The sequence below is a fragment of the Mus caroli genome, chromosome 6 (assembly GCF_900094665.2).
Source record: "Mus caroli chromosome 6, CAROLI_EIJ_v1.1, whole genome shotgun sequence".
Taxonomy (NCBI): Eukaryota; Metazoa; Chordata; class Mammalia; order Rodentia; family Muridae; genus Mus; species Mus caroli.
In genome coordinates, this window is record NC_034575.1 from 52,641,922 (window position 1) to 52,657,427 (window position 15,506).

The 15,506-nt window shown below is 38.7% G+C and overlaps 1 protein-coding gene across 3 annotated transcripts in view; it reads left to right on the plus strand.

Moving 5' to 3' along the window:
• The window catches only part of Ppm1k (protein phosphatase, Mg2+/Mn2+ dependent 1K), a 23,102-nt gene extending 7,961 nt beyond the window's left edge, over positions 1 to 15,141 (plus strand). For all 3 annotated transcript variants that reach the window (XM_021165519.2, XM_021165521.2, XM_021165522.2), the window contains 5 exons: positions 1,188 to 1,288; positions 8,113 to 8,278; positions 8,764 to 8,908; positions 9,779 to 9,913; positions 13,149 to 15,141. In XM_021165519.2, the coding sequence (XP_021021178.1) occupies positions 1,188 to 1,288; positions 8,113 to 8,278; positions 8,764 to 8,908; positions 9,779 to 9,913; positions 13,149 to 13,280 (679 nt within the window). In that variant the 3' untranslated portion in view covers positions 13,281 to 15,141. The remainder of the gene's footprint in view (positions 1 to 1,187; positions 1,289 to 8,112; positions 8,279 to 8,763; positions 8,909 to 9,778; positions 9,914 to 13,148) is intronic.
• The last annotated feature ends 365 nt before the right edge of the window (positions 15,142 to 15,506 follow it).

The window sequence follows — 15,506 nt, forward strand, 5'->3', positions numbered from 1 at the left end:
GAGAGAGAGAGAGAGAGAGAGAGAGAGAGAGAGAGAGAGAGAGAGAGAGAGAGAGAACCTGCTGAGAATGGTGTGGGTTTTGGAAACCTTAAGCCCACGTAGTCACACACCTCCTCCATAAAGGTCACACCTAATCCTCTCTAAACAGTTCTACCAACTTGGGTCCAAGCATTCAAATATATGAGCCTGTGAGAGCTACTCTCACTCAGACCACCATACTTACTGTATTTTTGAGAATCACACTGTTGCTAGAATTAGAGAAAGGAGACAACGTGGCAGTAGGGCCATGGACTAATTTTTTTTTTTAAAACCTTCCTTTGTATAGTTAGTTTGTCAGTTGATTTTCTTTTTTACATGATTTACCTCATTCGATGGACAGACTCAGTGATTTAAGTCCATATAAAGGACCTCATAACCTATCAGGTTTGCAGTACTGGGAATTCCTTAAGAGCAGGGACCTCAGGCTTGTGAGATGGCTCGGAGGATAAGGTGCCTACTGCCAAGCCTGAATCTGAGCTTGGCTTAATTCACATAACAGAAAAAGAGAACTAACTGCCAAAAGTCCTCTAAGGCTCCACACAGCTGCTATACAGCATGAGAGCATACACAATAAATAAAAGTGTAATCAAAACTTTACAAAAAGAGGAGGGACTTAGACTTGGTTGTTTTTTTATTTTGCATGTGAGGCAAAGCTCTTACCAACTTCATTGTGTCTTCAGATAGCCATGTTTGGTGTTTTGAGATACAGTCACATAATCCCAGGCTGGCCTAGACCTGATTGTAACAAACAAGGCTGACCTTGAACTTCTGATCCTCCTGCCTTCACCTCCAAAGTCTTAGTATTATGGGCAGACACCATACCACTTCCCCAGACTTATATTTCCATGCCTTTAAAGCCTCAGGTTTGATACTACTCAATTAGACCTAGTGTGCAGAAGCCCTGAGCTGCATCTCAGGCACCAAGTACCCAGAGCATGGTGGCCTGATCCTCAGGCCAAGAGTGTTACAGTTCATCCTACTTAGTACCTTCGAAGATCAATAAATGTCCCTTAATCCTTGGATCTTCACCAAAAGCACCCGAGAAGAAAGCAGTGAGATCTGTTGTGTGGCACGACTGCTGCAAGGTTGACTGTTGGAAAGAGAAACCTACTGCAAAATGATCGCAGCTTTCTCTCCTCTCCACAAAGGGATTTGCTTCCTCGGGAGAAAGACTTGGAAACTCTGCTGACCTTGGCCTTTCTAGAAATAGATAAAGCCTTCGCAAGTTATGCCCACCTGTCTGCAGATGGTAAGTGAGCCTTGGCATTCCTCAGAGCTTTGACGATTGGCAAGTTGAGAGAAAACAGTGTAGGCTTTTAGTGGCGGGAGTTTGAATGCATGTTTATTTGTGGGGAGTTTTTGTAGAGATAACTTTATACAAAGAATCATTGTAAATGCTGTTTAGAATCTGAACAAAATAATAATAATAATAATAAAAAATCTCACTTTCATGTTAAATGAAAACCTTCTAGAAAGGGACGCTCCAAAATGGTTCTATTACTGAATTTTAATTTTAAAAAGATTTTTAAATGTTTCGTTGTGATTTGTAATTTTATGGACAAGATGTCCATACTAAGAAAATTCCATCCCCTACCACCTTACCACCAATGCAAATAGTACAGGACAATCACATCTGGTAGGTTGATAATCACTCAGCATTACTATAAGAAGAAATAGGGGATCAATGAGATGGCTCCGTGAGTAAAGGTGCTGCCACCAAGCCTCACCAGTAACCTGAGTTCTATTCCCAGGATTCACATGGTGAAAGAAGAGAAACGATTTCCATATGCTGGCTTCTAACCTTCACATGTGTGCTGTGGCATGTCCGCATATACTTAATGCAGACACATGCATGCACACACAAAATAAGTAATTTGGCAGATATTAGCAATAGGGCTTAAGTATAATAGAAAATGGCTAATTGGCATCCATTTATATATTCAGGAGGGAGATATTTATTTGTCTCTGCTTTTCAGTCTTGCAGCTTTCCTGTGGTAACTAGGGAGATCTTTGTTTTCCTTAAGTATAAGGAAGAACATGGCAGGAGGATTAAAAAAAACAGTTTTAAACCTGTGTATAAGGTTTGAAAATGAGTGTTCTAGTTTTGACTAAGTTATCAAAGTAATTTCAGGAAATTATATCCAGTATTTTTTTTAGTTAGCTGACCAAGAGTGCATTTCTACTAATGTTAACTTAGAAAGCTTCGGCAGCCACCATCCAATGTATGCCTCCTAACTGAGTGGAAATGGGGTTGTGTGGGAACGATGATCTTAGCTCTGCCTTTTCCTTTAATGGGAAAAGTGCACCACAGAAACGCCATTTCAGTCAGATGGACGGAAATTTTCTCCATTTCACACACAGGTTGTTTCAACTCAAAGAGAAACAGTAATTCATTCAGATTAGGGCCTCATTCATTTGCATATCTAAAAACAAGAGGGCAAAAGGTGACCCTAGCATCACCATTTAAACATCACACATCCACTCCCACAACTCTTCAACCCAGGGCCTTGAGACACGCGCCCGCCCGCTTCCTGCTCACCGAGATCTGAGTTGCCATTACACTCCCCTGGGACACCTTATGACCCATTCTTTCTCCATTTGTCTAGTTTTCACTTGGTAGATTATTTGAAACTATTTTGTCTTTTTCTTCCTTCGATACCATTTCCCTAAAGGTCCCCTCTGCTTCTTTAAGAGAGGAATTAACAGAGGGTGGAATTTATGCTTGAAATTTAGTTTTTGTTCTGACACAGGAAGAAGAAGTGAAACACTTTCTCCAAGTTTTACTTTTGGGGAGTGGGGGGGTGGGGGTGGGGGGGCAAAGTTCAGTAAGCAGCCCAGGCTGGTTTGAAACCAATGGCTATGTAAACCCGGCTGGCCTCAAACTCACAGAGAAAAGTGCACACGGTTACATCTAGCAATGTGTTAATAGCAGTGGTTATGATGTGTTCTTGACAGTGAATTTGGCTGCATCATCACTACAATATTTATGGGCTTTAGTGTCAGTATTATGCCCCGACTGTTCTACAAACAGCTGCATTTACTGCCCATGGATTGTAGAATGAGTGTTCTAGAACATTTGCAAATGGCCAACACTAAAATTTATTAACCCTATATATGTACAAACATGTTTTATAAAATTGATCTAATCAATGTTGGTGATTAAAACCATCAATACCAGACTTGGTGTCAAATTTTAAAACATTTTTCCTTTTTCTTTTCTTTTCTTTTTTTAAAAATTTTATTTTTTAAATTAATTTACTTTTTAAACTCCATTTTTTATTCCTCCCCCCCAATCATTCAGAGATGATGCACCTAAAACATTTATTTTTTAATCATTATAATTCAGGACGTTTGAACTCATAATATTTAACATGTATATCTTAAAAAGACTCTAGATGACTCACATAATCAAATAGCTAAAGAACTAAAATATCATTTCTTTCTAATAATAAATTTAAGTTAGATTGCTTAATCTGGTTCCTCTGTCATCCTTTGGGATAAGCTTCATGAAGATGTCTTAAAATTTATTCTGTTTCTTAATGATCATTTGCTTCAAAGCGTAAAAGAACAAGATAGGGCAGTGTATAGTATGCTGTGTTTAAAAGGCGTTATGATAGTTCTGTTATGCACTGTGTAGAAATTTATGCTTTTTAAAAATCAGCATTTTGGGACTATTTTAAAGATGTATTTGTACAGATCTTCCAGATGACAAAATCTGCCTATTGGCATCAGGGAACTATTTATCAAACATATTAAAATCACTGCAGACAGAATACTGTTTTCTAGCCTTTCAGGATTTGAGTAAAAGAAAATTAGTTCTATCTCTTATGGTTTCAAAGTTACCCAAATTTAAGAAATTTAAATTTTTAACTAAAATATTGAAGCAGTATCAGCTTTTTAAAAGTATATAATATTCTTTTAGCATGTGTGTGTGTGCATATGTGCAAGTGTTTGTGTGGTGGGGGCGGGGGTGTTCAGAGCCACAACTAGCTAGCAAACATTCTATAGGACCACAGTTACCTTCTCTACTTACTATCTTTTCGCATTTCTTTACATCTGCCTTAGTTTCACTTCTGTTGAGCCCTTCCTATAAGACCAGGATTATTTTCTTTAACAGACCTCATGCATACAATCTAGACGAGTGTTCTACCACTGAGCTAGATCTCCAACCTTTTTGGCATCACCTTCAAAAATTTTAAATTCAATTTGTGTCATGTATTTTTCACATTTGATGAAGCCAACCAATTAGTTAAAATATACCATCACTTTATTTTTTACAAATAGCCACTTAAAACAGAGTGGATGGTAGAAAACACAGATCCCAGTGCGACTTACACTGTACCTACTGAAAGTGTACTGTGCTTCTGCGTGGAAAGCAGCAGCGCTCCTAAGGATGACAGATCAGGAGGAGAACTGCGCAGACTCAGAGTGGGAGCGATTAGGGGACACAACCGCAAACTTCAAATTCTGTGTTGGTTACATGTGGCTTTTTGTAGGGAACTAAACTCCAAGCTAACGAGAGCTATAAAGGCAGATTTGCTTTCTGTGCTGGGATTGAACCCAGGGCTGTGGGCACGCTAGGCAAGTGCTTGGCCACAGAGCTATACTTGTAGCTCTGCACAGTATTTTTGAATGCCCCTCTTCTGCTGGAGGTCACCAGATGTGAGCAGCTCTTAGTGTGTTGTTAACTGCTTCAGGTTGTTAATTTCCTTTTGGTGTTCATGAATCGTGCATGTCAAGAGCACCCATTTCTAATAAATAGTTCAGCAATATTGGTTGATGTAGATTATTATTTACATGGCTTCATAATTACTGGGGGTGATGTTAGATTTTCTCTTTCTGTTGCTATTCAAATTGTGATTATTTTTCTTTTGTTCTATTGTCCTACAACACTGGGGAAAGGGAGGGAAAGAGCAGCAGTCATTTATGACTACATAAACATATAAATATGCATTATCACCCAAGATCTACACTGCCTTCGTGTAAACAACAAATTTAAGTTAGCCAGCTGGAAAAACTTCGTGCTAAATTCCTGTCTTACTGTGAACAAATATGCTATGAATAAATGTCTTATGTCTTGTTTCTGGCATAGGATCTACTTTGATTGCTTCTCCGTGTCTATTGAAACCCCAGTCTGCTAATATATACTGTAGTTCACATACACTCTCTATGTACTACTTATCAAATATATATTATTTTGCTTAGGAAATAGTTTCTAATATTGCTACAAACTGAATTTATAATGCATTTTTCTGTCTCAATAAGAATGCTGATATTCCTGTGTTCAAGATCAGCTATTAAGTGCATGCTTAATAGCTCTGTGTGTGTGTGTGTGTGTGTGTGTGTGTGTGTGCGAGCACACACACACACAAACATGTGCAGGCAGATGCCTGTCAGTGTCACTACTGGTCTCTTTGTGTACAGATGCATATGTACATACATTTTTTTCTGTCTTGGAATGATCAATAACTATTAACTTTAAGCTACTGAGTTTTGAACTCATTGATCTGGAAGCTCCTGGAATATTCCGTGACTTGCTAGTGAAATTTTCACCAATAGAAACCCTTCCCCTTATTTTGCAGCTCTTTCTCTGCTTCCCCCTGTGTTACAGGTTTGTTGTGTCTGAGCACAATTTCTGGGTGAAATTCCTGTTTGCCTCTGTGCGCGTTGTTTGTGGCAGAGAACTGTGCCTGCTCAGCTGCTCTAGACCTGGAGCCTGTGGACGCTCTATGCCGGGCTTCAGTGGAAAAGAGATCTGCTTAATTTTGTCTCAGGTGAAGGAGTCCAGCAGTTCCTAGTCTGAACTACTGGAAGGGTCCCGAATCCTCTTTGTCCCATTAGTTGAGATGACTTGCAGAAGAAATTATCCAGTGAGTGTCAAAGCTCAGAGACAGAAATCTTAGTTTTATAGTGTTGTTAGGGAGGCAGGAAGTGAGAGTTTTTACCTCTAAGTTAAATGAAACTAAGTGCGGACTCACTGTGTACTCATAGTCTTCCCTGCATCGCAAGCCAGAGCCGGTGCTTAGTTTTAACACTTTCCCCTTATATCCTCAGATTTTGAAACTGTGTAGCTCAGTTGAGAGAGAACATGGAACTACAACCCAAACTGAAATTGCATTTATAAAGAGTTAGTTCTTCTGTCATCCTCAATTAAAGACCACTGTCGCTGATAGCTACCATGCAGACTAGCGGATCCTCTGGACTGGTAGCATCTAATGGCTGCCTGTGTTCTCTTTCCTGCCTTTTAAAATAATTTGAAAATAAAATAGCTGGTTGGCCTGTTAAGATTTCATTGTGGTATAGTCTTTTAACTAATCTCAAGTTGAAAGCTATAACACTTGTAATATTAAGCATCTCAATGTTTTAGTTAAAACATTTATGTCATGCACTAACGTATTTTAGTGTTGCTTTGATAACCTTGCTTTGACCTAACGGTTCCAAAATCAAGAGATAAATGGGAACATAGTCCAACTGTAGATGCTGTGTTTCAGTAGAGCAAACTTAACATGACTACAAAAAGATTGAGTATACTTTATCCATGCTTTTCCTTTTTAGTTTTTCTGATTAAAGCGGGCATTTTAATATAATTACCAAAAAAATGTATTCATCTCTTTCTAAGATGCATTATTGGTAGATTTTCTTTAAAGTTGTCTTTTTAAAAACTGTTGGAAAGACTTGACTGTCAATTAAATCAATTAATGTTTTCTAAAATCACCTAGTAGAGTGAAAGCCATCTTTGCACAATCAGGAGACTTTCTACAAATATTACATAGAGCCACAGTCAAGTGATTGGATATGGAATTTTTTAATACAAAATTTTAAAAATTAATCAGATTTAAAAATTGACAATGTTTTAAAGAATTAACAATGTTATTAGAGATAATTCCTGCTTTGTGTAAGTTATTTCTCAATTTCTTACACTTTGGTATAATGTTCTTTGGTTCATAGTTTCACAGTATTCCCACTTTCTGCAAGACTCAATGCACCTTAAATATTTTTAGTAAGTGGTGAGTGATAGAGAACAGATGATGTTAGACTAAATTAAAAGAAGACACACAAATGCATTTGCTTGGTTAGAAGAAGAAAGAGTAGCGACCTCAAGGCTAGCAACACTGGGCTTTACTTGATGGCAGAGAAAATGCACATGGCTGACAGGTTCTAGTCCAGGCAAGGCGCATAAGTTGCAGCTGGTTCTGCTTGTCTGCTGTTGGCTGCAAATTCTCTGATTGGATAGTTTGGGGGCTAATAGTGTTAACTATACCACGTTTATAAGGAACTGGAATGAATTTCACTGTCTACTACTCACTCAGATCTATTCATCTAAGGGTGGCTATAACTTTTCTTCAGGTGTAGAGCAAACAAATCGAAAAAGGGTATGTGACTCTCTAATTGGTGCAAGCTTGCACGAGTGTGTGTGTGTGTGTGTGTGAGAGAGAGAGAGAGAGAGAGACAGAGACAGAGACAGAGACAAAGACAGAGAGACAGAGAGAGAGAGAGAGAGACAGAGTCAGAGTTGATATGGTTCTAGAGGGAAGAATGTACACAGTAGTACTTGAAGAACAGATGGGCTGTACTTTGCATTTCTCTCTTCACCTATTAAGTGGTATACTTTGACTGGATGGGAGTAAGGAATACAAGAGAAGAACCCAAATCTGATTATAGCAAAGGCTTCTCACCTAATGGGCTCAGCAGATCTGTCTTGCTGTCATAACAGCCAGACTAGCGACATTTTCATGTTTTATTTTGATGCCCATTAGGCATAGTAAGGCATCATAATTCTTAGTTTTTATCAGCTCTGTTTTTTACACACAGACTACTTGGAGACACTGATGCTTTGCACACCAAATTAGTTTACCAGCCATTTTGTTTGCATGGAGCCTTGTTACAGAGTTAAGTAATCACTTCTCTGCATGGCATTCTTAAATAGTTTGCATTTCATTTGCATAGCTCTGGTTGAATTAGAATGGTTCCTCCCAGCCTTAAGTTATCATGCTTCTGTTTTATTTTGTAATAAAAACTCCATATCTGAATATTCCCATTGCTAACAGATGCTCTGTTTTACAATATTTGTAGCAAGCCTCCTGACCTCTGGGACTACTGCAACAGTAGCCCTGTTGAGAGATGGTGTTGAACTGGTGGTAGCCAGTGTTGGAGACAGCCGGGCTCTTTTGTGTAGAAAAGGAAAACCCATGAAGCTGACCACTGATCATACCCCAGAAAGAAAAGATGAGAAAGAAAGGTACTGTCATCACATCTTGTTATGGGGTGATAGCTATAGTTGCCATAGAAACAGTGTTCTATTTTCTTCTCTGGTGTAAAACACCTGGGCCTCTTGAAAGCAGGTTCACAGCCACTACCGCAGTGCAGATTTTCTTGTTTTGGTTGTTTGGGGTTTGTTGAGTCTGGATCTCATGCAGTCCAGACTGGCTTTACATCTGTACCCTGCTTCCTTGGCCTCTCACACGCTGGGATTATCAGGTTGTGTACATACATGGCTTAAATTTTTCATTTATATCTTATTGTGGAATTAAGTTTTGGCATTTAACATGGGCTAGCCTTATACTCGAAACCCTTCTTGGCCTTCCCAAGTTCCTAGATTATGGGTATGTTTTGAAACACTAGGCTCTAAATTTCCATTTGTAAAATTGGTATTTAAACCAGTGCCATAGTTTCTTGCACATTATATTGTTATTGTTATTACTATTAATACTTTTTCTTAACTAGGATCAAGAAATGCGGTGGGTTTGTAGCTTGGAATAGTTTGGGACAGCCCCATGTAAATGGCAGACTTGCAATGACAAGGAGTATCGGAGATTTGGATCTTAAAGCCAGTGGGGTAATAGCAGAACCTGAGACAACAAGGATTAAGGTAAGAAGGGATCAGAAGCATTGAGTCATGCACCGAGAATTTCTAAGGACTTGTCTCACACTGCTGGCTGTTTAAAGAAGATTACCTGAAGGAAAGATGTTCTTAAAGGGATATGAGTTTATGAAGAAACTTAAAATAAGATGCTTATTTCTGGCCTGATGAGGGTGAAATCTTTTTCCTCTGGTAGAAGGTCCCTGTTGCCCTTCCTTTCCCAAAGCCTGACATTCAGATTCGTTATTCCTGCTTGGAAGTCATCCTCAAAGCTCCTTCCCTGCTGAGCTCAATAGCCAGCCACTTTTATATGTACAACCTAGTGCCTGTTACTTTATACTAGCTACTGCATGATACATGCCCTGCTGCTTCCTGCTCTAGAGCTCCTAAGTCAGCACAGTATAATAGGAACTTTACAAATGACAGGGCATGAATGCTTATAGTTGAAAGAAGGATTTCCACGTAAGGAAGATATCTCACATTTATTTTATGAAACAAATACTTATATAAGATTTACTGTGTGGCAGCCTCTGTTCAAAAGAGATACAAAAGCTATCCTCATTTTACAAGGAAATAAATTGAAACAATATCAAGACCTAAAGCATATCAAGTGCCTCCCAACCCCCAACCCCTGTCAAATAAATAATAAAGGCAGCCATTAGATCCAGCATTTGTCTGGCTGGCTGGCTCTTTGTTGATATTGCTAGGTAAATGTTTGGTTTATCCTGAGTAGTGTTGATGCTTAGCTACATTTTCAGTTTGCCAATGAACTCTGACCCAGACAAGCACTCCCTGCAGAATAGATACAATTTCCAAATTATTGAGTCATTTGGAGGGGATGATCTTTTTTGTAGTCACATTTGTTTGCTTTGGTTGCAGCTCTACCATGCTGACGACAGTTTCCTGGTCCTTACCACAGATGGGATTAACTTCATGGTGAATAGTCAAGAGATCTGTGACTTTGTCAACCAGTGCCATGATCCTAAAGAAGCAGCTCATTCAGTGACTGAGCAGGTGACGTAGCAGAGCTTCTAGTGGGAAATTCCCAGAGAGGAGAGGATTAGGGAAAGCACCACTGGCAAAGGGTGTTTTAGCTGGAGTGTCACAGTGAATTTGATTCATGATTGCATAATAGTTCTCCTGAGCAAGTGCTGACAGTTCACACGTTAAGGAAATGTGGAGTGGACCTTCTATCTTTGAACATGACTTGAAAGAGAGTAACAGCAATAATTATAACAGTAATAAAGTAACATTTTACTCATATATATTAACATAAAGCAACATCACTGTGATCCTCTGAGATCAGGCTTTTTATGAAAGGGGAAAACCAGACGGATCAGGCCACAGGACAAAACTGAGCCTCAAACCTAGGCAAGCCAGGGATCCTGAATCCAAATATTTGGCCTGGAACTGTACTGCTCCATGTAAACAAGCAGGGTGAGCAATGGAATCACAGTCAACTTCTGCCTACTAATGTGGGTGATGAAAGGGACCAGTAAAGTACAGGAGAGTAAATGGATGGCATTTCCTATCAGTCAGAGCTAAAACTTGAAAATGGATAATAACCAGTAAAGAACATGTAAAAGATACTTCTAGTCTGTCCTGATAGATTGAGGTTTTAAGTCACTATGTTTTAACTCAACACCTATGTTACATTTCTACTATTTACATTTTGAGTTGAGAGATTCGATTTGGCCCAGACTTTTAAGTCCTAATATTTGTGATTAAGACATAAGTCCTTTCCTTAACTTTTATTTATTTGTGTGTGCCTGTCTGTCTGTCTCTTTCTCTCTGTTTGCCTGTCTGTCTGTCTGTCTCTCTCTCTCTCTCCGTGTGTGTGTGTTGGTGTGTGTGTGTGGTGTTGTTTTTTTTTTTTTTTTTTTTCCTTTTTTTTTTTTTTTTTGGAATCATTCTTATGTAGCCCAAGCTGGCCTTATATTTACACCATAGCTAAGGATATCCTTGAATTCCTGATTCTTTTACTTCCACCTTTCAATTTCTGGGATTACAGGTATGCATGATGACTGGCAAGCCTTACTTTTAAAATGTTGCATGCTTAATGTTAATGGATAAGCACTATTATAATGCATAAATTATTTACTTGCCATCTGGGCTACCTTATAGTAACTAACAAGCTGCCTGTGAAATTGAAGAAATAGGCCCAAGTCCATGGATAAATATATATATATATATATATTTTTTAAACTCATCTACCGATCTTGTAAATAAATGTACTATAGTTTATCCAGTTAATAATATTTATGATAGTAAAAATATTTATGACAATAAAAAAGGACATATAATGATGTTCTGTCTTACTTCTGTCCCATAACAGTTCTCCCGATAAGGAAATTTGTGTTTATTCTTTTATAGAAGGGATGAGAGATACCTTTTCAGATAGAAGGAAAAAACAAACATTTTTTTGGAATCTATTTGTGTGTGTCTCTTTTTTCAGATATTATCTTGTTAGGTTAAACTCTTTGTTATTGAGTTCATGTGTGTGTGTGTGTGTGTGTGTGTCTTTGTGCACACTGATACTGTCGTGTGTGTCATGGAGGTTAGAGGGCAACATGTAGGAATTGGTCTTCTCCTTCCACCATGTGGATCCAAGGCATTGAGCTCAGGTATTCCAGCTTGAGGTACAGCCTGATGGACAGCCTGACGGACAGCCTGATGGCAGGCAACTTTACCCACTGAGCCATCTCACCAGTCCTTCTTAGTTTGAATTTTGAGAAACAGCCTGGGTGACACATGGCTGTAGTCCCAGCTACTCTGGAGCTGAGACAGGAGGATGCCTCGAGCACAAGGGTTCCTATTATTCTGTGTAGCAGTGAGAATTCATGTTTTCTCCTCCCCCAGTTAAAAAGAAAAGAAAAGAAAAGAGAAAAGAATAAATGATGAACAGCCTCTTCAAATGACCCCTTAGAAGTGCTTGCAGTCTGGGCCGTGGGTGTAGGTGTGGGAGGTTGTTATGCGTGTGGTTCTCTCTCTCCAGAGTTGGAGAAGTTTCTGGCTAATTTGAGAAGTGAGAATAAATTTATGTTGCAGTAACTGGAAGCTGAACATATGGTCTCTTGAATGCTGGATGAGCACTCTACTAGTAACGGAGGCCCAAAGTCCTGAGAAAAATAAAGGTTTTTACTGTTTAGCTTTGGATTTTTAATGTTAATCGAACTAACTTTTGTTTTTTTGGGTTTTTTGATTTTGTTTTTGTTTTTGTTTTTGAAGACAGGGTTTCTCTGTGTAGCCCTGGCTGTCCTGGAACTCACTTTTTAGACCAGGCTGGCCTTGAACTCAGAAATCTGCCTGCCTCTGCCTCCCAAGTGCTGGGATTAAAGGCGTGCACCACCATGCCCGGCTCGAACTAACTTTTAACATGGGTTTTTTCATAATTTGTATTTCTTGGTTTTTCTCTCTGCCTATTATTTTATCACCATTTTAAATGGCTATTTTAACAACTGTATATTAAGTATAAATGTTACTTGACACATTTTAAGCAAGTTTTTTTTTTCTTACAGTTGGTTTGTAAGCCTTGACATCCTTACCCATGCTTTCCTTTGCAGTCTTGGCCTGAGGATGTAGAATCTTTTGGCTTCTTTGATGCTAACTGTAACCCTCAGCACTTCCAAACAGTGCCGACCAGTACTCATCTATGTGAACTGGTCCCTTAAAGTGATTTATAATCCTGCTGCAGGCCATTTCGTTTATTTCTACTTTCCCATTGAAGAAGGAATATTAAAAACATTTTTGTTATAACCTTGTACATACCCATTTCTGAGGTTTTAAATGTTAAGGTAGCTTATACAGTGATAGGTTTCTAGCCGCACTTTCATACAAAGATGTTGTTATATTTTGTTCCTTTTTATCCCTCACCCAATCTCTTTCATTTCTTGGGCTATACTCCTACCAGCAGTTTCATTGGTAAGAACCAGCATTTATTAAGGCTTGCCCATAATTGGTACCATGCTAAGGGCTTTGGGTGTGTCCTCACTGGGAGCACAGGTAATTTCTATTGCCAAGATTGCTACAGTGGAGCATAGGATGTAGTTGAACCATCTGTAATTCATGTGCACTTAATAAACCATATGGCACATGGTTACAGGGTGAAACCATTCCAAACCTTGTTAGGTAGTTACATCTGTATCATAAAGTGTGTGTAGAACCAGTTGGCCTTCCAGAGAAAGGATGCTGTGTGTTTGCACAAGGTCCCTTGACTCCAGCGCCTGTCTCTTCTTCCCCACACCTGCAGGCAATACAGTACGGTACTGAAGACAACAGCACTGCAGTAGTGGTGCCCTTTGGTGCCTGGGGAAAATACAAGAACTCTGAAATTACCTTCTCATTCAGCAGAAGCTTTGCCTCCAGTGGGCGATGGGCCTGATCGACAGCTCAGACTTGGTGTTCCTATGCAGCAGTGTGTCCGTGGGCTTATCAAGAAACTGGTAACACACAGAAGGCCACCTGTACCCGTGTGTCATTGTGACTGATAGATCCTAACAGTATAAGCTTACCAGCCACATACCCAGTAGTATTTTCATAAATCCTCATCATCATTATGGTCAACTGCACATGCTCAGAGTAAGCACCATAACACAGCTGTGAAGCTGTTGTGCGTCTCTGAGCTGAATGGGAGAAGCAGCAGTTTTGGTCCATTTGATGAGTGATGATTCTGTTTCCTTTGTAAGGCTAGAGATTGAATCCGGGGCTTTCTAAGTTTTTAAGACTAAGAGGCAGATTTAGTTTCTTTTTAGTAAGTTTGTTCTTTATTCAGTTGGACAGGTATTTTTTTCTGAATTTTGATAGCTGGTCAATGTGTTATTTGCAAGTGTTTTTTTTCCTTTCTCTGTAGAAAGCAGGTCCTCACTGGCTGACCTTGAACTCCTGGGTTCAAACGGTCTTCCTACGTCAGCTTCCTGAGTACCTTTTAATTTTTTTTTTTTTAAAGCAGAACAAGCATATTTTTTCCCAAGAAGAGTGAGAACATATACCCAGGAGATGGGGGAATTCCAAGGGAGGGATACAAGGGATATAAGAGATAAAGGGATACAAGGTACATTTTAATAAATGTACCAAGGAGTTATAATGAAACCTAGGTTCACTATGACTGAATAGTGTACTCTGGATCACTTATTAGTAAATTTAACCCTGCAAAATACATGGCTAAAGTGTATACATATTTATAAATAGCTCTCTTGTGTATTTTAAATATTTTTAGCACTTCCCCATCCATTTCTATTTTTGTGGAGTTAAATATGCTATATATTGGTAACTGTTCGGTAAGCTCCAGAGAAGAATGTACCGAGTCTTTGGTCAAAATCTGTAAAGTGAAACACTGACGGTGCCAATTTTGTGTAAGTTTGTTGCTGTGTGGTTTGTATGTAGCATTTTTATACCACTTTCTGTGCACACAGTAAGGGAGTTGGGGCCTTTGTTAGTAAAGATAATATTACAATGACTTATACTGCTATAGACATAGCTTGGGGTTTATGTCTCCAATTTCTTCATTTCTAAGATTCATGCGGAAAAAAAAATCTTTTACAAAGGATGTTTAAACATGTCAGCTTGCTATGTAAATTAGGGGTGTAAAACCACACTCCTTTTTACCTGCATATAAAATTTCTGTCAAACTGTGAATCCTTGAATGTGTGCTTGTAGTTAATCTATATTTTCACAGGGTAATTTAAATTTAGTATATGTGCAGTGAGTGTATATATGTATATTTTGAAGTAATATAAAATTAAAGGGAACAATCTTGTGGCACATTTATCAGCTAGCTGTAAATTATTGATATATTTATCTCTAAGGACACTCAATAACATTGAGTGTCAAATTCTCTGTAATAAAGATCCAGTTGTTACTGGTAGATAACCACTATGGATTACAAATAAATATGGGGCCAGTATTGGTGGCCTCTACCTATAATCTCAGGACTTAAGGAGGAGACAAGAGAATCAGGATGGTAACTTTGAAATTAGCCTGAGCTACAGAGCAAGTTCCAGGGTAGCCTGAGCCACAGCTTGTCTCCCCAAACAAAGTATCAGCAACAAATGGCTGTAAGAGACATTTTATTATGTGTGATGTATGTGGATAACCAAAGAACAGAGGCAGACATATCGTTGTGTGGTAATTCGAATATAAAATTATGGGATATGAGAAGAACAGGAAATGTCAAAAGTGACTTGGAATTTTATGGCAGAAAACAAAGGAAAAATAATGAAATATATATATACCTTCAAGTCTGACATGTTTTCTTCCTTTAACTTTTGTTTAAAATATTTAGTAGAAATAAAGAATAAGTTCTCAATAAAGAATTTAAGGTCTTTTCATGGATGTCAGTTGAAAGAAACAACGTTTTTCCAGGCATGTTAGCTTACATGTGCAGTTCCAACATCTGGGGAGGCTGGGGCACAGTCATCCTGAATAGCAAGAGCCCGGGTCAAGGGACAAAATACACTGTCCGAGGAAGAATGGGGAGACTAGCAGAGCTTAGAGGCCTTCTTGTTGAGTCTGGTGTTGAAAAGTTATGAAAACAACTTTTTGTTTGTTTGTTTGTTTGTTTGTTTGTTTTGTTTTTCAAAACAGGTTTTCTCTGTATAGCCCTGGCTGT